Source organism: Rana temporaria, chromosome 11, assembly GCF_905171775.1.
Source record: "Rana temporaria chromosome 11, aRanTem1.1, whole genome shotgun sequence".
NCBI lineage: Eukaryota > Metazoa > Chordata > Amphibia > Anura > Ranidae > Rana > Rana temporaria.
In genome coordinates, this window is record NC_053499.1 from 18,145,643 (window position 1) to 18,170,459 (window position 24,817).

The window sequence follows — 24,817 nt, forward strand, 5'->3', positions numbered from 1 at the left end:
CCAACAGTGGCTGTTGCTGGTGTTCTTCTATTGTGATTTGGCAGCCAAGACTTGGGTGAATGAGCTGTGGCTTGATGTCATCATATACAAGCACAGTGTTAATATTTGTGAACAGTCGCAAAAAAACACTGAATTTGTATTGGTGGGAAATTTTTTCAGTGGTGCTTATTGCAATATTCCAACTTTGCCAACCTTTAAATTTATATGGGTTCTCAGAAAAGTACAAATTGGTGGTGAGCAGTGTCCTGCGAAGTATAGGGCGCTGTGCCTTTTACCGGAACCACCTTGGGCGTCAACACCTTACAGACATCCATCTTGTACCTAATGAGGTTCTAGATCCCCTCTGGGTGGCCACAGGACCTCAGGAAGGGCTACTGGCTAGTACTCACAGGCCCGGAATGATGCATTCTCTTAAGTTCGCATCCACATACTATACTCACCAGCTGTTGATCTGTAGCCTCACTCTGTTAGCTCCGGCAAATGGCTTTCTAGCTCACAAAGTGGCTTGGAACCTCTAGCGTAGGGTGACCAGACATCCCCGGTTTTCAGGGAAAGTCCCCGGATTGAGGACACTGTCCCCGAACCAAGTCTGTCTCCGGTTTTGTCCCCGGATTGGATTTAAAAAAGGGCTGGGGCAATTTCAAAAACAGAAAAAAAATCTGAATTACACACCCCCTCTCTCCATCGCTCCTACTAGCTTAAGGTAGTGTCTTTTTTCCATTATCTGAGCCCCGTTTTGATGTGCGGAGGAAATATTTTTTCAGTTTCCGGTGCATGTCCTGGACAGCCGCCTACCTGCTTATCTCTTTTCCTTCCTGTGATCTTCCTCCGCTCCCCACCCAGTAGGCCCGGAGAGTAAAACTTGACAGGCTGTGAGGCGGGCAGAGAGTTGCTGATTGCCGCCATTACTAAATACCCAGATTTAATTTGAAAAATCTAGTCACCGTACTCTAGCAGTAACTGTAGAGGAAAAGTGAAGTCATTGTTCAGCAGATATAAATCTGCTGCAATGGCGGCAAAAGCTTTGGGGACCTCTTGTGGCTGGAACTCTAGGATTCTGTGGAACCCTGGTGGAGAAACCCTGGTCAATTTTCTCCACCATTTCTTTACAGCACAGGTCATTTCTGCAGATGACAATAAATGGCTGATTTCAGATAGGGAATCAGACATTGCAGAACCCTCAGCTGTCCAATCACCTGCAGGGTTAGATTAAGAACAACTGATGCCCAACAATGGTGCCCCCCTTGGCCACTCTATTGTTTAACTGACAAAAAATGATGACTCAATGAGTGTTGAAAGTGAAATAAAAGGTAAGAAAACTTAAGAATCTTCTTCAGCTTTCTTCTAGGACAGCCTAAGGCCCCATACACACGGGAGGATTTATCCGCGGATACGGTCCAGCGGACCGTTTCCGCGGATAAATCCTCTCGAGGATTTCAGCAGATTTTAATGCGATGGAGTGTACTCACCATCGCATTGAAATCCGCGCCGAAATCCTCTGGCGATGACGTGTCGCGCCGTCGCCGCGATTATGACGAGGCGACGTGCGCGACGCTGTCATATAAGGAATTCCACGCATGCGTCGAATCATTACGACGCATGAGGGGGATCCCTTCGGACGGATGGATCCGGTGAGTCTATACAGACCAGCGGATCCATCCGTTGGGATGGACTCCAGCAGATGGATTTTTTGGCATGTCAGCAAATATTCGATCTGCTGGAATCCATCCCAGGGGAGAAATATCCGCGGAAACAGATCCGCTGGAGTGTACACACCATAGGATCTATCTGCTGAAACCCATTTGCTGGGATTTTTCAGCGGATGGATTCTATCGTGTGTACGGGGCCTAAGGCAATGTCCAACAACTGTATTACAACTGTGTGACCAGGTGGTTTGCAGCATGGGTTCTAAACAATGGAGGCCACAGGGGTTAAATTTCAATAAGTATACATCAGGCATGTCCAAAGTCTGGCCCGCGTTTCGGTTTCGGACGGCCCGCCTGGTAATTTTGACATATATATCTTTTGTGGCCCCCAATGAATCCCCAAGTGCCGGGGGGCTACAAAATATATACATGCTGGCTGCCTTGGAGGGGATGGGGAAGGGGCGGGACAAGTGCCGTACATACAGGAGAGGAGTATTTCCTGTTTACACGGCGTCCTGCATAAAAGGAAGTCCCGTCTCCTGCACTGCCATTGGACGATTGTTCTGTCCATCATAGGAGGCGGGACTTTCTATTAAAGAGGCCACCGAGAAAACAGGAGTTTCTCCTGTATGTCTGTTGGCGCTCGTCCCGCCCCCTCCCTGTCTCTTCTAAGGCTGCAGATGGACATGGATCAGACTGCACTGATAGCTATGGTGAGTCTGCATTCATGTCAATGGGGGTGCTACATTCAGGGCACTTGTGAGGCTGAAGATGGTCACTGATTAGGCTGCATTGATGGACACTGACCCTTAGTGTTTTATTTAAAATGTAAGATTTTTTCCTAAAACGTCCTTTTTAAATACGGTATATCCAAATAACACGCCCAAGCTCATCTCTTCGCCACACACAGCCACAAATGCAAGAGAATTATTGTTGGGCCGTGTATTAGTGCTCGGACAAACACGCTTAGACCGAATTTTAATGGTTTAAAAATGGTCGGCCCCCTCACTTCATCAAATCTGGCCCTCTTTGAAAAAAGTTTGGACACCCCTGGTATACATCTATTGGGGGAAGGGTAGGATCAGTTAAAAGAAACGCACTTTGCACGTACCCTTTAAGGGTATGATAGCTAGGGTGGTGCCCCTTCTCTTGGTTCCCTGTGCACACACTTATTGTGCTTAATGGTTAATCCAGCCCCAATCAACTGGGAGTTGGGAGTTCACAGCCCACTTTTGTAAAAAAAGTTTCGGCACTTCCTGGAGAACTAATTTAGGCCAAAACATGAGGCTAACCTTGTGGTTAGAAAACAGTGAAGAAATCGATCTATTGACCTAAAAAAAAAACATCCGTTTGGCCCGTTTCCATTGCAATTGCTCAAAATAACATTGCATAAAACATTAAAGAATCGGTCAACTCAAAATAGATATCTCAGCTTTCAGTGGACATTGAAGCCCTGAATCACTTATCAGCTTCTTATATCTTCTTTAGTCTCCAGTGATGATCCTATTCTCTAATAAGGAGAATCAAGTTCCTAAATCTAATTTCTGAGAGGATTGGCCTGTATGTATTGTCTTATGTGCAAGACTGAGAAAACAAACAACAGAACAAGAACAATAAAGCACAATAAAATCAGCTAGAATCTATTAGAAACAGAACTACAGACTATGGATAATTTGACAGAAAGTTGGCAATTAAGCAAAAAGCTTTAATAATGCAAAGTATGTAGTCTTTGCATCATCTGTGATTGACTTGCTATGGTTAAATCACCACCACCACCACCCAAGGAAAGACTTTTTCCTACCATTATTTGATCCTGTGTTCCTGTGACTAGATGGGTCTGTTCCCGGGGAACTGCCTTCTTCTCGATTCTTGTATTTTTCACCAGAGCCAACTGCGATCAGATCATCTCCATCGGTAGCGCAACAGTCTTCCCCATTTTCATTATTTTTAATATCTCCATCCTCTGGTAGTACACTGTGATCTCCTGAGTGCTCGGACTGCTCAGTAGACATCCCAGGTTCAGTCGTAACATCCTCTGAAGCAGTCCATTGATCATTGTAGCTGGGACCTACGTCAAGTCCAGGGTGAGTTGGACTCACCTTACTGGACTCAGAATCAGTGTAGTCTCCTAACATGGAGGAAGAGAGCAAGGAAATGCTTACTAAGGAAGAAGTATTCCCCATAGACCAGTAGGGTCTACTTTTCCTTAAGTACCTGTTTTCTAGACACTGTGAAAGCGGCCATTTTGTGTGCAAGCCACATTGGACTCATCTCTTTACAGTAAAACTTAAGTTACAATGAGCCAAGCCCTGATTAGGCTTACTGTGTGCAGGCATATTCTGAGTTCAAAATTAATAATATTTTGGGGCTATACATTTATTTGGAACTCACTTGAGCCTCAGCAATATTGTTGGTTCTTAGGGAACCAGTAGATCTCATACAAAATGGTGGCTTCCTTGTGTGTAGTCAACAGGTGCATGCTAAACAGCCACAACAAACACATTTGAAACAATTCAAAGGCATTGAGAATGTTTCTATGGTTCCAGAATTACATTTTTATGGTAAAGTTTCTCCTTTTAGGTATGCTGGTTCCCACCCGACAGTCAGAAAGTCACCAACATACAGAAACTGTGGTGGGCTAGTTAAGATACATAGAGATATGGAGGATGGATTATACCACAACAATACAGAGGATGGGCCATGATAATAGGGAGGATGGACTAAACCACCACTATATGGGTGAGGAATTGTACGACAAGACTATGAATGATGGACTACAAAGTTCAAACTGTGGATATAACTTTCATCTTCAGAAATTAATTCTTTAAGGATCAGTGTTTCCCGCTAACATAGTTAGGCAAAACATTTATATCAATGCATTCAAATGGACTTCTACCGCAGTAATGACTACCCTCCCAGATGAAGCATTTACTCATATTACTAAAAGAAGTACCTTCCAGGGTTGGATCACGCGATACAAAACTTTCGTTCTTGAAGTCATATTTTTCACAGTTCCTTTCAGTTTGGTCTATGTAAAAAGAGAAACATATCATTATTAACCTGAATAAAACAAAAAAAAAGACGTGCTTGTGTACTAGTAGCCGTATAAAAAAAAAAGAAACTCATAGCCATACTTTTAGGGGTGATGGAAAAAATGTGTACACTCCAGGTCAGCTTTTCTAAAACTTTTCGACAGAGGGGAACCCTTGAAATTACTTTTCGATCTCAGGAAACCCCTGCTAAAAATTACTGCATCTATAACTCATGCTGCACTAGTGTGATGGTCACTGGGAAACTGTAAGGGTTGAGTTCACCTGCTGTTGGCACTGGGGTTCACTTTGCAGATGGCTGCAGTTCCAGTGTCCACCATCAGGTGTCTCCCAGAAGGCAGCAGGTTCTGATCAGCCACACCTGGCTCCAGCTGCCAGGTGGATATTTAAGGCTGGTTCCCCCTTCCCCCAGTGCGTCACTATCCTGTCTGATCGCCTCCTTGCTACCAGATTGTGCCTGATAACGTTCCTGAAGCTTCCCTTGTCCTGATCCGTCCTACACCCTTCTGCCTTGTTCCATGCTCTTGTTCCCAGTCGTGTTTCCCCTCCTTGCATCCCTGTTACCTTGTCCCTTATGTTGTAGATATTGTATATAGATAGCAGTTAGGTTCATTAGTTATTCTTGTTCTTGTTTTCTGGTTTATGTTTTCACTGGTTGCTGTGTATGTTTATTGGTGTGTGTTCTCTGTAAATAAATATCACTTTAATGATAAATGTTTTGTTTGGTCTCATTTCCTCTGTGTAGCTATATGTGTCTGGTCTCTCCTTAGATGCTGACCCTGACAGAAACATTCTCCTTACACTCGTGAACATCGGGACAAATGACTCCCTAAGGCCGTGTACACACGGGCAAACATGTACGATGAAACCGGACCGTTTTCACCGTACATGTCTGCCCGGGGCTTTCTGTACGATGGCTGTACTAACCATCGTACAGAAATACGCGCGTAAACAATACACGGGGCGTGTCCGACGTGGGCGGGCCTGCCAGTTAAATGCTTCCACGCATGCGTCAAAGTCATTCGACGCATGCGAGGGATGGCGGGCGCTCGGACATGTACGGTAGGTCTGTACAGACGACCAAACATGTCCGAGCGGGCAGGATTTTAAAACAAGTCCAGGAATATTTGCCCGCTGGGAAAAGGCCCGGCGGGCAAATGTTTGCTGGAATCCTGCACGCTCGGGCCTACACACGACCGAACATGTCTGCTGAAACTAGCCCGCGGACCAGTTTCAGCAGACATGTTTGGTCGTGTGTACGGGGCCTTACAGATAACTAAAAAGATCAATTATGTTAGTGGGAACTTATCAGAGAGGCAGAAATTGCTCAAGGAACCCTTAGCAACCTCTGGAGGAACCCCGGGGTTGCATGGAACCCTGGTTGAGAAACCCTTCTCTAGCTGGTAATGGTAACTAAGGCATTCCAATGTATTAATCTTGACTATGCAGGACAGTTAGTAACTAGGGTATAACTACAAGAGGTTCAATTTCCTAGATGTGTAAGGGCGTAATTAGGGTTCCCTCAACAATGTGGTGATGCTTTGAGAAAAGGACCTCTAGAGTAGTGGAATGACAGAGAGTGGTGGTGGCATCTACTCTATTTTTGCTGGCTGTTTGGATAGTGGCTAAAAAAAGAGAAGAGATTTATCACTATTGTGGGGTCACCAGTACGGTATTTGTACATTGAAATCGTATCCCCTCTCAAGGGTCTCTTCTCCAGAGAGAATAAGTTCAGTGCTCGTAATCTTTCCTCATAACTAATGTCCTCCAGTCCCTTATTTAGCTTTGTTGCCCTTCTCTGATGCCTGCATCCATTATTCATTCAGATGCCAATACATTTTGGAGGTCAAAAAATTTAACAGGTCAAACAATTTAACAATCGTCACAGTATCTACTGTCCAGTAGATATTGTGGTCTATGTTACAGCCCTGAGGAAGGGGGATTGTTTGGCTGCTGAAACACATTGGCTTCTTATGTGTATACGTATCTTAATAACCAATAAAATGCATACTTGGACTCGTATCACGTGTGTTTGTCGCTTCTTTAGGTTTTTAAACACATACAATTCCTGAACAGACTGACTTACAGATTTGGGTCTGCAGGCATTAGAGCAGTAAGGTTTGTCACTAGACATGTGCACAACAACAATTTTTGTATTTTTTTGTTCCATTTCGTCTCGTTCCGTAGATTCGTAAAGATTCGTAATTTCGTAAGACTCAAGTTTTCCTATTCGGACCCGTTCGTATTTTCGTAACAGTTTTATTTTTGTTTATACTGAATGATTCGTAATTCCGTCTAATTTATTTTCGTCGATTCGAAATTCCTAATTTTGTTAGATAATAATTTTCGTTTAATGGATTCGTAATTTTGTACTTTCGTAAATACATAGCAACACGCTGCTAATCCATATTAAGATATACTTTCTCTTAAGCCCCGTACACACAGTCAGACTTTTTGCAAACGTCAAAGTGAGCATTTTCCAAAAATTCCGACCGTGTGTACTGTAACAGTCACCACCGTTTACGACCTTCCATCAACCACGACAGCTTATCTGACACTCCAACCAACAGGACCCGATCCATCCCATTTCCCAGAATAACCGAGACACACAGCTCTGGGTTCTGGTTTCAAATGAAAGACATCTTTAATGGTAACTTAGCTTTCTTATATACAGTACAACAGGTTACAATAATCAAAGAACTCTCCACCCCCAACATCACACACTGGGGGGGCTTCAATACACCTTCAGATGGGCCAATTACTAAACATTCCAGACATTTCGGCGCCGGTCTATAATTAACATGACCTAATCACTACACCTGAGAAGTCACATTCCTTTATTAATAGAATTCAAACAAAACACCATCACACAATGATTTCCCCCCCAATCCACATCTTTAGACAGACGGTCTGTCTCCGACAGAAAGGTATTCACACCTGATCATCAATAGGCTTTAAACAGTGTTATCACACAATGAAAGGCCTTTCAGGAGCCAGCCTCATTTAACAACTCAATAGCCTGGGCTAAGCATTGAATGAGTCATTCTATTGACCGGTAGGGTCAGAATAAACCAACACTTTGCAATATCTCAAGATCCTGCAATATGAGCTATCAGTAATGTCCCCTGTCCTGTAATTTCTAATTAATATTTCTCAGTAACCCTATGCCCAAAAGGGACACAGGGTGACCCTAGACACAAGACTTATTAATGACGCTGGCACAGGAGTACCCCTCATCCTTCCAAAGTCTCTGTTTGTCACGGGTCATTCCGTTACATGTACGCTCTATCGGACAAACTTTTTTGGTTTCAAAAGTCCGGCCAACTCCCTTCAGACAAAAATCCACGGAAAAGTTTGTTTGAAGTCCGATCGTGTGTACGAGGCTTTACACTGTACAATGTGACTCAGCACAAAAGAGATAAGCTGATTGGCTAAGATATTAAGTAATCACTCACTAACTACACTGCCCAGTGAACAGACAAAGGATTTAAAATACGGAATGCAAATCATTCGTTATAGATTCCATTTTCGTTCTTTTGCTTTTTCGGTGTTTCGTATTTTAGTAAGATTGTCCAATCATACGTTCGTATTTTCGCTTGTTCGTCATTTTGCTTATTCGTAATTCCGTAATTTTCGTATTTTGGTTCTTTCAGCTTTTCGGATGTTCGAATTGATCCGAATGTACGAATACTAACAAATTCGTACGAAAATCCATTCGTTACGAACGGGAACGCACATGTCTATTTGTCACATTGCAAAGGACTTGGATATGGATTGGCCAGCAAGCTTTGTATTTTTGGCTCGCCTGTTCATTACAAATGTTCCCGTTAGGAGGCACTTTGCAGTAAAGGTTTATACTGCTAAGACTGTGAGTCATCCTTGGAAGAAACAGAGCACCAATTATATCTACCTGCATTGTATTGTACGCCAACGTTACCTAGTCATTACAGAAGATCAAATGACCCAAGAAATAAACCTCTTACATGTATTTACCTGCTGTGTGTCACAATCCTTCTGCAAAGAATAAATGAGAATTTATCTCTTGTAAATCTTTTATCTGTTGTTTGAACCTCTAGTCGCTTTTATTTATCTTCTTGAAATACAATTCTAGCAAAAATGTTAAAGCTGAACTATGGAAATGAAGAAGCCTTCCTGTGCAGTTGGGCTTTGCGCCCTCACTTTAAGCGCCCAGAAGCGATTCAGTTCGCATGTGCCGCGCTATATAATTTTTTTCATTCATTCATTCATTCACTTTACTCCTAGGGGACACTGAAAAGCAGTTGTACTTACTTAATCCTCGGCTCCTTCAGGCTCCTCAAAGCTGCTAGACTGGTCCCTGTATCCCCCTCTTCCCTATGCTCTGGCAGTCTAAGGTCCTCTGAAGTCATCAAGACTGATGCAGACCCCATAGTCCTGCACAGGGCAGCCATCATAAATTTTGGAACCCCTCACACAGCTTTAGGCCTGCCCCCCCGCCTCACCACCAACATGGCCGTTCCACCAAATCCGCCCACTGGCTATCCCACTGAGTCCTTCGGTGCACCCACTTTTTAACACTCTTATGCCGCGTACACACGACCGTTTTTCGGGTTCTAAAAAATGAATTTTTTAATGGTCTAGAAAAAACGTTTTTCCCAACCCGATCATTAAAACGGCCTTGCCTACACACGATCGTGAAAAAAATGCTCTAGCAAAGCGCGGTGACGTACAACACGTACGACGGCACTATAAAGGGGAAGTTCCATGTGGATGGCACCACCCTTGGGGGTGCTTTTGCTGATTTTGTGTTAGTAAAAGGCGATTTGCGCTTTTCTGTCTGTTACAGCGTGATGAATGTGCTTACTCCATTATGAACGTTAGTTTTACCAGAATGAGCGCTCCCATCTCATAACTTGCTTCTGAGCATGCACGTTTTTTTCACGTCGTTAAAGCCCACACACGACCATTTTTTACAACCTCAAAAACTAGAGCATGTTCGAAAATTTTAATGGCCATTTTTTAGATCGTGAAAAATACTCTGGAGTCCACACACAATCGTTTTCGATGACATTAAAAAAAAACGTAATTTTTTAGAACACAAAAAACGGTCGTGTGTACGCGGCATTACAGCTTAATATATGAAAATGAATCCAATTCAACAAAGAGATAGCTCCATATATTTAGCAAAGAGACAGCCCAATCCAGCAAAGAGACATCCCCACATATTCAGCAAAGAGACAGACCAATCCAGCAAAGAGACATCCCCACATATTCAGAAAAATGAGCTCATTGGTCTGTTGTTTCTCTACTCACTGTCCAGTCACACGCTGGGGGAGGGACAAGACCTGTAAGCATTAGTAAACTACAACAGAGAAAATCCAGGTTCCCCCACCCCACAGGGCTAAGCTTTGCGACAGAGCGGTGTAAATCTCAGGACCGGATGGACAGAAATACAAATCCTTTGATGGGTAAACAATCCCCATACTCCATGGCCCAGATTCACAAAGGAGATACGACGGCGTATCTCCAGATACGCCGTCGTATCTCTAAATCTGGGCGGTCGTATCTATGCGCCTGATTCTTAGAATCAGTTACGCATAGATTTCTATTAGATCCGACCAGCGTAAGTCTGTTACGCCATCGGATCTTAACTGCATATTTACGCTGGCCGCTAGGGGCGTGTACGCTGATTTACGGCTAGAAATATGTAAATCAGCTAGATACGCGAATTCACGAACGTACGCCCGGCCGACGCAGTACAGATACGCCGTTTACGTTAGGCTTTTCCCGGCGTAAAGTTACCCCTGCTATATGGTGGCGTACATGCGGCGTACCAATATTAAGTATGGACGTCGTTCCCGCGTCGAATTTAGAAAATGTTACGTTGTTTGCGTAAGTCGTCCGTGAATGGGGCTGGACGTCATTTACGTTCACGTCGAAACCAATACGTCCTTGCGGCGTTCTTTGGAGCAATGGGATATTCCACGGACGGCGCATGCGCCGTTCGTGAAAAACATCAATCACGTCGGGTCACAAGTTATTTACATAAAACACGCCCCCTTGTTCCAAATTTGAATTAGGCGGGCTTACGCCGGCCTTTTCACGCTACGCCGCCGCAACTTACGGAGCAAGTGCTTTGAGAATACAGCACTTGCCTGTCTAAGTTGCGGAGGAGTAACGTAAATAGGATACGTTACGCCCGCACAAAAATACGCCGATCTACGAGAATCTGGCCCTGTGTGTGTATTTCATCGGTGTATTTAGTTGTTTGCCTGAAGTTTAGTTTTAAGCCCACAGGACAGCCCTTCAATATTCCACTTTGCTTTTACAGCCTAGGAAAATGATTTCAGTCTTTAATATACATCAATGACCTGCTATTTATGCATTTACTATTTACAGGCCTGTGATTTATGTATGAACATTAATTAATGACCTGTTATGTCACCGGTGATTATCTGTGACTAATCATATAATCATTTTACAATCCAACCGTAACTCCCAAACTGCCGCCCTACAAAACTAGGACGCTGTAAGGCAATGCCATGATTGGCCCGCGCTCCACCCTGACCCCATACCAGGAATAGAGGGGTGCGGTGTGCCGTTATGTAATTAGAAACACTATCTGATATATATAATCTGATGTACAGGTTTCGGCATTTCAAAATCATTTTCAGGGCTGTCAGTTCGAAACTGGTCAGCCTTACCAAATAAGACGCGTGTATTGACTCAGACGACCAGTGCAACGCCCAGGTTATTATTCTGTCTCCAGGCAAACAGCTAAGTATGATGAAATGCATATATGGCAGCTGTTTTATCAGCCAGCCTTATGACCTGAATGAATGGGCCGCCTCTTTGCCCCCAGACTGTGATTGGATAGCAAAGGAGCAGAGGCACCATCATAGGTCACTCCTCTACTTACTCTGCTCTCTCCTCCTTTCAGAAAGCTCCTTATCAGCACACCTGATTGGCTCCTGTTCCTGCCCCTCCCTCTTCCAGTGTGAATGCTGCTGTGCAGGAGATGACAAGAGGCTCATACCACCTCAATCTCAAGTGCTTACACTACTACTGTGTTTCCACAAAAATGAAAAGGTCTTATATTATTTTCTGCTACTAAAACACACTAGGGCTTATTTTCGGGGGATGTCTTATCTCGATACCCTGTTTTCTCTCCCCCTGTCATCATTATGACATCTTTAATCCCACAAATATGTAATCCCTTTTGTAAAAATATTATATAATGTCCAGTGAGTTTCCTCTTGTAACTTTATTGTCGAAAATACCTTATTTACATCGTAGCTGGGCGCTCACGTGATCCGTCTGAGCTCTTCTTCACTGCTCCGAGCACTGCCGAGGGAAGGGTCGAGATGCCTGCTAACTTCAGCCGAGCTCCAAGCACTGTAGAGGGAAGGGCCGAGAAGCCTGCTGACTTCAGCCCCGCTCTGAGCACTGCTAAGGGAAGGGCCGAGATGCCTGCTGACGTCAGCCCTGCTCCGAGCACTGCTGAGGGAAGGGCTGAGATGCTGCTGACATCAGTCCTACTCCGAGCACTTCTGAGGGAAGGACTGAGATGCCTGCTGACGTCAGCCTCGCTCTGAGCACTGCAGAGGGAAGGGCCGAGATGCCTGCTGACATCAGCCCCGCTCCGAGCACAGCTGAGGGAAGGGCCGAGATGCCTGCTGACTTCAGCCCTGCTCTGAGCTCTGCTAAGGGAAGGGCCGAGATGCCTGCTAACTTCAGCCCAGCTCCAAGCACTGCAGAGGGAAGGGCCGAGATGCCTGCTGACTTCAGCCCTGCTCTAAACACTGCTAAGGGAAGGGCCGAGATGCCTGCTGACGTCAGCCCTGCTCTGAGCACTGCCGAGGGAAAGGCCGAGATGCCTGCTGACTTCAGCCTCGCTCCGAGCACTGCCAAGGGAAGAGCCGAGATGCCTGTTGACTTCAGCCCCGCTCTGAGCATTGCTATGAGAAGGGCCGAGATGCCTGCTGACTTCAGCCCCGCTCCGAGCACTGCTAAGGGAAGGGCCGAGATGCCTGCTGATGTCAGCCCCGCTTCGAGCACTGCAGAGGGAAGGGCCGAGATGCCTGCTGACGTCAACCCTGCTCTGAGCACTGCTGAGGGAAGGGCTGAGATGCCTGCTGACTTCAGCCCCCCTCTGAGCACTGCCAAGGGAAGAGCCGAGATGCCTGCTGACTTCAGCCCCGCTCCGAGCACTGCTAAGGGAAGGGCCGAGATGCCTGCTGACTTCAGCCCCGCTTCGAGCACTGCAGAGGGAAGGGCCGAGATGCCTGCTGACGTCAACCCTGCTCTGAGCACTGCTGAGGGAAGGGCTGAGATGCCTGCTGACTTCAGCCCCCCTCTGAGCACTGCCAAGGGAAGAGCCGAGATGCCTGCTGACTTCAGCCCCGCTCTGAGCACTGCTAAGGGAAGGGCAGAGATGCCTGCTGACGTCAGCCTCGCTCTGAGCACTGCTGAGGAAAGGGCCGAGATGCCTGCTAATGTCAGCCCCGCTCTGAGCACTGCTAAGGGAAGGGCAGAGATGCCTGCTGACGTCAGCCTCGCTCTGAGCACTGCTGAGGGAAGAGCCGAGATGCCTGCTGATGTCAGCCCCTCTCCGAGCACTGCAGAGGGAAGAGCCGAGATGCCTGCTGATGTCAGCCCTGCTCCGAGCACTGCAGAGGGAAGGACCAAAATGCCTGCTGACGTCAGCCCCGCTCCGAACACTGCTGAGGGAAGGGCCGAGATGCCTGCTGACATCAGTCCTACTCCGAGCACTTCTGAGGGAAGGGCTGAGATGCCTGCTGATGTCAGCCGCGCTCTGAGCACTGCCAAGCGAAGGGCCGAGATGCCTGTTGATGTCAGCCCTGCTCCGAGCACTACAGAAGGAGGTGCCGCTGATGTCAGCTGGGAGGAGAAAAGAAGATCTCCAGCGGGTCATGTGAGCACCCTGCGGTGCTGTAAATAAGGTATTTTCGACAATAAAGTTACAAAAGGAGACACATTGGACATTATATAACATTTTTACAAAACGGATTATATACATTTACATGGACTTTACTAGGGCTTATTTTCTGGGTAGGGCTTATATTGCAGCCCTCCTGAAATCATTCTAGGTCTTATTTTCTTAATTAATTAGAATTTTCGGACGAATGCTCCATCTAAGGATTGTGAATTCAACTTTTTCTATATATTTTTTAAACAAATTTTTGTGAAATGTATTTATTCTGTTTGACTCCATCTTGGCACACCCAAACGAAAACTTTAGAATTTTTTAAAAAGCGAAGCATGGGGAATAGGGATTTGTATCACTCCGGGCCACACACAGACAGACAATCTCTTAAGGCAAATGCCAACTTCAAACATTTGTTAGCCATGCTTACCTGAGGCATTGTAGCAAAAGACATCCCACATAGAAGTAAGGTTGGGGTGTTGCACATAGAGTCCGACAAAGTTATTAGCGCATTTTTTATTTGGCGTGATACGAGGAATGGCCAACGTGTTGTTCTCTATCCAACCATACCTGTAAAAGAAAGCCGGACTCATCAACCATTGTGATAGAGAAGACGTGATCTGCAGATATTCTCCTTGCAAACAACCATTGGTAATCGACAAGATTGAGTGAAGAAATAGAGGGGGTTCCTTTATCTACACTCCACAATAGACAACTTGAAGAACCTCACAACTATCTCCAGGCAGGGGTGTCTTAATAGCATCATGGGCCCCTGGGCAAAGTACCGTATTTATCGGCGTATACCGCGCACTTTTTTGCCCTGAAAATCAGGGCAAAATCGTGGGTGCGCGATATACGCCGATACCCGCTTTCCCGCGCCGAGTTTGAATACTGCAGTCTCGGCTCCTCTCGCGCTCAAGTCCTGGACGTACAGGACGTGAGCGCGACAGTAGCCGAGCCTGCCCGACTATACACGAGTGTACTGCGCTCGGTATATGCCGGCGCAGTATTCAAACTCGGCGCGGGAAAGCGGGAAACAAGCGGGGAGGACGCCGCAGAAGGACACCGGACCCGCCGAAGAGGACACCCGAAGCCGTAGACGGACGCCGGAGCCGACGAGGCCGCCGTTGGACGCCGCGCAAGACACCAAAACTGTAAGTACAAAAATCTTTTTTCCACAGGAATTTCGGGGCAACTTTAGGGGTGCGCGTTATACGCCGGAGCGCGCAATACCCCGATAAATACGGTAATGTTCTGGGGCCCCTACAATGATGACAGTGCAGGTAAACAGACATCAAGTAGGTAGGAGGCAGACTGCCTCCCCTGTGTATCTATCACTCTCAGTGCCATTATGGGGCCCCCCAATTTCGGGGCAGCGTGGGCTTAAGGACCAGCTTCTTTGGGGAAAGTGCAGGGGCCCCCCCATGCAGCTGGGGGCCCCTGGGCAATGCCCAGGTGTGCCCTCTCATTAAGACAGCCCTGTCTCCAGGATGAAGTTAGTGATATTTTAGGTTGTGGCAACATGTGTATTAATATATTTATATATTATTATTATTATTATTAACCACATCAATACCGGGCACTTTCGCCCCCCGTCCTTCCCAGGTAAACTTTCATCTTTCAGCGCTCTTAGGCCCCGTACACACGACCGAGTTTCTCGACAGAATTCAGCGAGAAACTCGGTCAGAGCCGGATTCTGCCGAGAAACCCGGTCGTGTGTACACTTTTCAGCGAGGAACCCGTCGAGGAACTCGTCGGGCCGAAAAGAGAACATGTTCTCTATTTTCTTGTTAGTCAATGGGAAAAGTCGGCCCGCCGAGATCCTCGGCGGCTTCAACACTAAACTCGACGAGGAACTCGATGTGTTTGGCACGTCGAGTTCCTCGGTCGTGTGTACGGGGCCTCATAATTTCAATAACAATTGAAACGCTGTACCCAAACAAAGTTTTTATCATTTTGTTCACACAAATAGAACTGTCTTTTGGTGATAGTTATTTACGACTCCATTTATTATTTATTTTTTGCCGTATAAGCGAAAAAAGAGCGGAAATTTGGAAAAAATATATATTTTCTTCTTTCTATTTTAAAGGAAATCCAATAAAATCAAATTTTGTCATGAATTTAAGCCAAAATGTATTCTGCTACATGTCTTTGGTAAAAAAAAAATCCCGTTAAGTGTATAGTGATCACGGGCATATGTACGCAGATGATCATGTACAGATGTGCACAGGTGATCATTGCGACATGTGATTTTACTGTTACATATGTGGGGGGCAGGTGTTTTTACTGTGTGGGGACGTGTGTGGGGACGTGTGGGGGGACGTGTGGGGGGACGTGTGTGGGGACATGAGTGGGGGGAAATGTGTTTTGGGGACATGTGTGTTTACTTTGTGTGTTTTACATTGTGGGGACACTAGACTGGTGATCAGTGTGTAAAAAGCTGTAAAAAACAGCTCATACTCACTGACTCGGCTGCAGCGATCCGCTCTCCTCTCCTCACCGACAACTTCTGTGTGAGGAGAGGAGAGCCGATCGCCTAGCAACTGGCTCTCTATTTACACCACATGATAGCTGTCATTGGACGCGGCCGTCATGTGATCAGGAGGGCCAATCACAGAGCCCTCCTGTCGATTGGAGATGCGCCGTGTCCGGGTGACACGATCGCATCGGGATTACACCGCTGCGCTGGCACGCGCCCGATCCCCCTCCTTCTGAGGGACGTTCCTGAACATTCAACTCAGAAGGAGGAAGTGCAATGGCAGTCATTGCAACTTTTTTTCTCGCACGGTATTTGCGCAATAATTTTTCAAACGCCTTTTTTTGGGGGAAAAAACGGTTTCATGAATTAAAAAATAACAAAACAGTAAAGTTAGCCCAATTTTTTTGTATAATGTGAAAGATGAAGTTACGCCGAGTAAATAGATACCTAACATGTCACGCTTTAAAATTGCGCACACTCATGGAATGGCGCCAAACTTCAGTACTTAAAAATCTCCATAGGTGACGCTTTAACATTTTTTACAGGTAACTATTTTCGAGTTACAGAGGAGATCTAGTGCTAGAATTGTTGCACACGCTCTAACGCATGCGATGATACCTTAAATGTGGGGTTTGAACGGTGTTTACATATGTGGGCGGGACTTGCATGCGTGTTTGCTTTTGCGAGCAATATAACAGGGACAGGGGCGTTTTGGGGAAAAATGTATTTTTTATTTTTATTTTACTTAATTTTTTTTTATTTTTACACTTTTTTTTACATAATTTTTTTTTTGTATCACTTTTATTCCTATTACAAGGAATGTAAACATCCCTTGTAATAGGAATCAGTGTGACAGGTCCTCTTTATGGAGAGATGCGGGGTCAATAAGACCTCACATCTCTCCTCCAGGCTTACAAACATGAAATCAGTGAAAAAAAAATCACCGATCACATGCCGACAGCCGCGATTTTTTTTTTTTTTTTTTTTTTTTTTTTTTTTTTTTTTTTTTTTTTTTTTTTTTTTTTTTTTTTTTTTTGCTTTGTTTACTTCCGGGTACCGGGCGTGACGTCATAACGTCGCGCCCGGGCTTCCGACGGTCATAGAGATGACTGGTGACCATCTGGTCACCAGTCATCTCTATGATTCCCCAGCCAGCGCCGGCCGATTCGCTCTCCGGGCCCCCGATGGCACGGGAGAGCCCGGAGAAGCACGGCATGGCGGCGGGAGGGGGGGACGTCCCCTCCCGCTGCCTATAAGAACCGCCACTTTGATTGTTCTTATTGATGCTCCCATCATTCAGATATCACCGCACAAAGTGGAGGACGTCATGTGACGTCCTCCCGTGGACAAGTGGTTAAATATGAACGTTGCCAGTAGGGATGAGCGAAACGGAGAGTTTATAGACAATTCATTTAAAAAATCGCTCTTCACACAGCCAGTTAGCAATTAAAAGAAATGAGCAGCTCTCTACCTGCAGATCTCAAATCCAGACTCCATAGCAATCTCCATCTGCTCCTCAGTTGCGATGACGGCATCCAACTCAGCGCAGGTTTTCCTGGCCTCCTCGGCAGTCTGATTGTATCGGGGGCCTTTCTCCACATGGAAAACACCCTTGAACCGGCAGCTGATATCTGAAAGCAAAGAGAGGTAAGCCGTGTGTGACTTCATCAGAAAAGCAAACAGGAGATAAAAGTCATAGAACAATGAACAATAGTTTGATGAAGAACTCTTCTTTTCTCTGTAGGAAGTAAAGAGGAACTTGAAGCGTATTTCCACTTTTGCAGCCAAATTCAAACAAACCTACTTATATTGTTACCTGTTCCCATCCACAATGTATTACTTTAAAAAAAAAAAAAAAATTCTTACTTAACTTCTGTGTAATGTTAAAGTGGAGATCATAATTAACACTCTGCTGGCAGATCTTATTATCTGTTGTAAAGCTACATATCTGCCCTACAAAGGGTTAGATATCAAGACTACGGGTGGCAGATTGTATGTTAATTAACATACAAAACCTGTGAAATTACCCAACCTCTCTATATAAAACCTGTCCCTCAGTCTTCCCTTAATTTTCTAAGCAATGGAATCTAGGTATAGAGTTCTAGGTAAGTTCCTGCTCCAAAGAAGCGATTAGAACGCTAAGAAATTATTTTCGTAATTACTATTAGGTAGAGCTGGGTGATTTTGGCCCCCCAAAAAAATCTGTGATTTTTAAAAAAAAAAACTTGATTCACAATTCGAATCAAGTTTTTTTTTTTTCTGATGGACAACCGCGCTGGTCCTAAGGAGCTACTGGCAGAGTTTTTAGGCGAGGCCGCGGCTTCGGCCTAGTCCGCTGCGATCCTGGGAAAAGGCCGCGGACTAGTCCCGAAGCTGCGCCATCGCCTGAAAAAAATCCTGCCCGCAGCTTGCCGCGATCCTGGGAAAAAGGCAGCGGCTTTGGCCTAGTCAGCCGCAATCCTGGGAAAAGGCCGCGGACTAGGCCCGAAGCAGTGGCCTCGCCTAAAAAATCCTGCCCGCAGCCTTGCCGCGATCCTGGGAAAAGCAGCGGCCTTTGGCCTAGTCCACCGCAAAACCTGGGAAAAGGCCGCGGACTAGGCCCGAAGCTGTGGCCTCGCCTAAAAAAATCCTGCCCTCGAGGCTTGCTGCGATCTTGGGAAAAGGCAGCGATTCCGGCCTAGTCTGCCGCGATCCTGTGAAAAGGCCGCAGACTAGGCACAAAAAGCTGGTGGCCTCGCCTAAAAAATATGCCTGGCCGGCAGCTCACACGCGATCCTGGGAGAAGGCAGGCCGCTTCGGCCTAGTCCGTGGCGTCCTGCCCCGCACCCTTTTCCCAGGATCGCGTCAAGCTCCGGGCAGGATTTTTTAGCGGAGGCCGCAGCTCGACATAGTCCCCCGGATAGGCCGAAGCTGTGGCCTCGCCTAAAAAATCCTGCCCGGAGCTTGACGCGATCCTATGTAAAAAAAATAGATTTGGTCAAATCCGAATCGATTTGACCTCCCAACTTGATTAAAGATTCAAATCGTTTTTTTCCCCAGCCGTTCTATTAGGTATGCTGTGTGGATGGGAACACATCCTTAAAATAATACTTTGTTGAAGCACCTTTTATTTTATTACAGCAGTCAGTCTTTTGGGTAGGAGTCTATCGGCATGGGGCACATCTTGCCTTGGCAATATTTGCCCACTCTTCTTTGCAAAAACACTCCAGATTGTGAGCCCTTTTCAGATCACCCCCACAGATTTTCAATCGGAATGCAGGTCTGGGCTCAGGCTTTAATCATCTTCTGGTGAAGCCATTCATTTGTTTGATTTGGATGTATGCTCTGGGTCGTTGCTGAAAGATGAAGTTCCTCTTCATGTTCAGCTTTCTAGCAGAAGCATGAAGGTTTTGTGCCAATATTGACTGCTATTTGGAACTGTTCATAATTCCTTCTACCTTGACTAAGACCCCTGTTCCAGCTAAAGAAAAACAGTCCCAAAGCATGATGCTGCCACCACCATGCTTCACAGTGGGTATGGTGTTCTTTTGGTGATGTGCAGTGTTGTTTTTGCAACCAAACATATCTTTTGAAATCAATGGCCAAAAAGTTCAACCTTTGGTTTCATCAGACCATAATACATTTTCCCACATGCTTTTGGGAGACTTCAGATGTGTTTTTGTAAAATGTAGCCGGTCCTTGGATGTTTTGCTTTGTGCTTGTAAGAAAAGCTTTCCGGCTTACCACTCTACCTCCCATTTGTGGTGTGTACTAGGCTTTACAAGTGACTTGTAGACGAAAGACAGAGCAGCCTGAAATAACTTTAGCCAATTGCCTGGAGTTAATCTATTAATTAACTCCATATGGTTTAGGCTCAGTGGAGGCCCGTTCATAAGGGGCACAGGGGCGGCGCCCCCCCCCCTAATCTCTTTGCGCCTGTCCCTAATCTCCATGCAGGGTTTTTTATTTTGTGTAGCACATGATTGGAGCCGGAGGCTTTAAATGGCTTCAAAAAGGATGAGCTTGGAGTGCAGAGCAATGTGTCCTGAGCCCACCCACTTGTGACAATAGCGAATCAACATTCGCTATTGTCTTCCTGCTTCTCCTCCCAGCCAGTCAGGACAGGAAGTGGGTCCTGAGACTGGATTGGCCGGGAGGAGAAGCGTCTGGATTAGCCTGAAGGAGAAGCCAGGGAAGCCACCAAAGCTCCCCCTTCCTGGATGGGGTAAGTGTGAGGCCGGCGGGCTGGTGAGTGGGGCTCTTGCCTGACGAAGAGGTCCTGCGTGGCCTCGAAACGTTGCACTTTTTTGTAATGCCTTATTTGTATTACATTTTTGGATGCTGTCTGCGATCCGTGGTGTGCTGGCGAATATTTTTTAACTGGTGAGTATTTTTAAACTGGTGAGTGGGGGCTGGCGGCGAGCGGGCGGGGGTGTATGGTTTGTTTGCCAACCCCTTACCACAAAATGGAGCACCAGCCGCCACTGGTTAGGCTGGTGGCCATATGCCTAGTTCACATTTCCACTGTGACCAGTATCCTCTCCACTTACATATCAATTGCTGAATTAGCAAGCTTCAGTAAGCACAACAGATTATCAAATGCATTAAAAAAAAAAATCATTAAACAAATTCCACGATTACTAATTATAAAAAAAATTAAGAAAAATTTAAAAACATCAGATTTCCAAAAAATATAATTCACAGCATGAAAACAAAAAGCTTTAAACCAAGCTAAATTTCCAGACTGTGTGGGTTATATCCAGGGCCGCCATCAGGAATTATGGGGCCCCTTACACAGCTTCAGGCATGGGCCCCCTGGAGCAGGCAGAGAACCGGGGGGGGGGTGCTGCCACGCCTGAAATTAAGAAGCGGGGGGGGGGGGGCTGCCGCGAATTGAGAAGCAGGGGGGCCCTTGAAGAAATAAAGAAAAATATATATAAAAAAGGGGGGGTAGCCATCCGGGGCCCTGGGGACCTCTGGGCCCTTTAATAATTTTTTTTTTATTTTTTATAAAAAAAAATTACAAAAAAAAGGGGGGTTGCCATCCAGGACCTCTGGGCCCTTTAATAAAAATAAAAAATAAATAAACCTCTGGGCTCTTTAATAAAAATAAAAAAAAGAAACCTCTGGGCTCTTTAATAAAAAAAAAAGAAAAAAAATATATAAAAAAAGAAAATGAACATTTATAAAAAAAGGGGGGGGGGTTGTCATCTGGGGCCCTGGGGATCTCCGGGCCCCTGGGGACCTCTGGACCCCTAAAAAATAAATTGTCCCTTTAATAAAAAATAATAAAAAAATATATTAAAAAAATATTTTTTATATATAAAAAATAAATTAAAAAAGGGGGGGGGGTTGCCATCTGAGCCCCTGGGGACCTCCGGACCCCTAAAAAAAATGATTTTTTTTTTAAAGTGGGTTGCCATCCGGGCCCCTGGGGACCCCCGGGCCCCTTACAGGTGTACTGCCTGTACCCCCCCTGATGGCGGCCATGGTTATGTCATATAAAAGTTTGGATTTATCACTTTGAGCCTAGGTTCACACTGCTGCGAATTCAAAATCGCGGTAAAATGCGCGATTTTACCGCGATTTCGCTGCTGCGATTTTGCCGCGATTTCGGCCGCAATTTAATGTAAATCGCGGCCCGAAATCGCAAAAAGTAGTACAGGAACTACTTTTTGAAATCGCAGATGCGGCGTCGCACTGATTAGGACAGTGCCATTGCCGACAATTGCCGCCGATTTGAGATGCGATTTGACATGTCAAATCGCATCTCAAATCGTTCCAAATCGTACCCAGTGTGAACCAGGGCTAAAGATTATTTCTTTTATTCCGGTTGTTGGATTCATTAATAATCTAGTTTTTTTTTCCATTCTGTACCGCAGGTTCCAGCACAATGGAATTTTACTGTGATTAATTGTAAGTATATATTTTTCTTTTAATTCCTCTTACTGGATTATTTATTAGCCTACATTATTTTTCCAGCACAATGCAATCCTACTGTAAAACTCCTGTCTGCAGCTGTGTATTCCCGAGATCCGGATGAGTCAGGCTTGGAGTAACAAGGAGGGGAAACCGACAGCAAACAACACGTTCCGGCGATCTTTTATTTGTACATAGGACCCACTGCGTCCTTCAGGCTTGATCAGCTTATATGAGAAGACAAGGAATACAAGATTACCTACAGGCAATCTGTAATGTAAATCCTCAGAAAGAAGGATAATTCTATACATATCATTATTCTGGGTCGGTTCACCCACTTCCATTTTTTTTAAAGCAGCCCCCTCCTTACTAAACCGCCTAGGCTAGCTAAAGGCATCAGGGAAACCAATAAACCCACCAAAAGAAACATGTTTTTTTTTTTCTTTACTTGCTTGCCCCTTTTCCGAGAGGCCTTTCCCCCCCGGGCTTTAGCCTGGTCTACGTTCACATCTTGACCTTCCCTGTTTCCTGCATGTGCCTTGGGAGATGCCAGCTCTTGGCGGTGGGGTCCATGGCGTGCCATGGGTCCCAACCCTTGACATTCATCTCGGTAACTATATGCATTTGGATTCATGTCTCTAACAATGACTGTATATCAATAGAACCATACATGTAGTCTTGCTTGCTATTTTGTTCTTTGACAAGTTTTATTTATTTATTTATTTATGTGCATATATTCTTTTATAGAGCCTATCCCTGCATACTTTTTTCCCCCTGAAGAGACCCATACCACCACAAGGGTCGAAACGCGTCTGGGTCTTGCACATAAGGCAATCCTCTTTTCGGAACCCCCCCCCCTCCAGTGTCACATTTTGCACTTTTCAGAGGGGAGGAGGGAGCAGATACCCAGGCCCAGATTTACTCCCTTTGCCACCCCAAGGCCGGGTCCTTCAATGCCACCCCCCGCAGTACTGGGAGGACATTATCCGCCGGGGGACTTTTTTGGCAGGACACTGAGAAGCGGTGGGGGGGGGGGGAGTGCTGACATTGAGAGGCGGGGGGGGTAGCTGCTGCTGAAATTTGCTATGAGAAGCGGGGGGGTGCTCACCTCCTCTTCCCTAAGTTTTCTCTCCTCTCACCATCCGTGACATGACAACAGGGGGGAGCTCCCAAAATTAAAGAGGGGGTTCACCCTATAACATTTTTTTTTCTAGCATTAAATTAAGCATAGTAGCGCGAGCTACAGTATGCCTGTATTTATTTATTTTGCCCCATACTCATTGTGCAATCCTATAGTGAAGATTCCGACTCCCCGCGGGGAATGGGCGTTCCTATCCAGAGGGAAGATGATTGACGGCTGGCTCTGGCGCGTCACGCTTCTCCGGAAATAGCCGAAATAGGACTTGGCTCTTCACGGCGCCTGCGCATAGTCTGTGCGCAGGCGCCGTATAGCGCCGTGAAGAGCCGAGACCTACTCTGGCTATCTTCGGGGAGCGTGACGTGCCATAGCCGGCCGTCAATCATCTTCCCTCTGGATAGGAATGCCCATTCCCCGCGGGGAGTCGGAATCTTCACTATAGGATTGCACAGTGAGTACGGGGCAAAAAAAATAAATACAGGCATACTGTAGCTCGCGCTACTATGCCTAATTTAATGCTAAAATGTTGTTATTGTGGGTGAACCACCGCTTTAAAGTGAAATTGGTGAAAGTGTCCTCTCCTCTCAGCCACAGTACCGCCCCTGCACCCACTGCCGCCCCGAGGCTCCCACTTTCGGGTACAGGTCGCCACGGCGACCTACGCCACGTCCTGTGTCTCCTCTGTCCCCCCGATGTCTTCTTGGAGACACACAGGACCCAGAAGACAGCAGGGACCAGTAGGCTTCACTTCCTGATTCCCTTAGCGAAAATGGCGAGCCGAGGGACAGATCGGCTTTGAGTGCCGACATTGCGGCCGCCGAGGACAGGTAAGTGCCCATATATTAAATGTCAGCCGCTGCAGTATTTGTAGCTGCTGACTTTTAATGGTGTATTTATTGTGGTGGAACTCCGCTTTAAGGCTTTTCTATGCAAGTACTGAATACTGCTTCCACATGAAAAGCAATGGTCCTTCTCTATAGCATGCTGGTAGTGGGAAGGCTTTTCTACTCATCTGGAGCTGCTTTCTAAATAAAATATTGTAATTGTAAGAAATTGCAAGACTTCGCTGTTGGGCTTTACAAAAAAAAAAAAGATAGAATATGAATAAATATGAATATGAATAGATAAATACATAAACCTTGGCACACTGCCCAAATCTCATTGCTAATTGGCGCTGCTTTTTATGTATCTAACTCTGCATCTGCCATATACACAGCGGCAGTAAATTGTATGTTGCTGATTTATAAAATAAATTATCTCTACATTTGACTTCCCAGATGCTGCATAATTTAAATCTACCGTATTTATCAGCGTATACTGCGCACTTTTTTCCCCTTAAAATCAGGGAAAAATCGTGGGTGCGCGATATACGCCGATACTGCTGTTCCCGGGCGCCACCGAAATAGACCGAGCCGAGCCGAGTGTACTGCGCACTCGGCTCGGCCACGCTCAGTTCAGCCCGCAGCCACGCGAGAGGAGCCAAGACTAGCCGAGAGGAGCCAAGCGCCGCAGCCTAGAGCCAAGCCGAGTGTACTGCGCACTCTGCCACGCTCGGCTCCGCGAGGAGCCGAGAGAAGCCGAACACACAGGAAATCCGGCTCCTCTCGGCTCGGCAAAGGCGCCAAATCCAAAAAGGGACACTCACAACGCTGGACGGACCCCGCGAGGAAGCCGCAGATG

General features: G+C 46.0%; 1 protein-coding gene across 2 annotated transcripts in view; it reads right to left on the bottom strand.

Moving 5' to 3' along the window:
• Window positions 1-24,817, bottom strand: part of CD44 (CD44 molecule (Indian blood group)) — a 90,761-nt gene that overhangs the window by 17,334 nt on the left and 48,610 nt on the right. Inside the window, exons 2-5 of one of the 2 annotated variants that reach the window (XM_040328086.1) lie at window positions 17,573-17,732; window positions 14,053-14,192; window positions 4,600-4,674; window positions 3,448-3,774 (exon numbers count right to left, since the gene is read on the bottom strand). In XM_040328086.1, the coding sequence (XP_040184020.1) occupies window positions 3,448-3,774; window positions 4,600-4,674; window positions 14,053-14,192; window positions 17,573-17,732 (702 nt within the window). The remainder of the gene's footprint in view (window positions 1-3,447; window positions 3,775-4,599; window positions 4,675-14,052; window positions 14,193-17,572; window positions 17,733-24,817) is intronic. The other variant, XM_040328087.1, reaches the window with a different exon arrangement.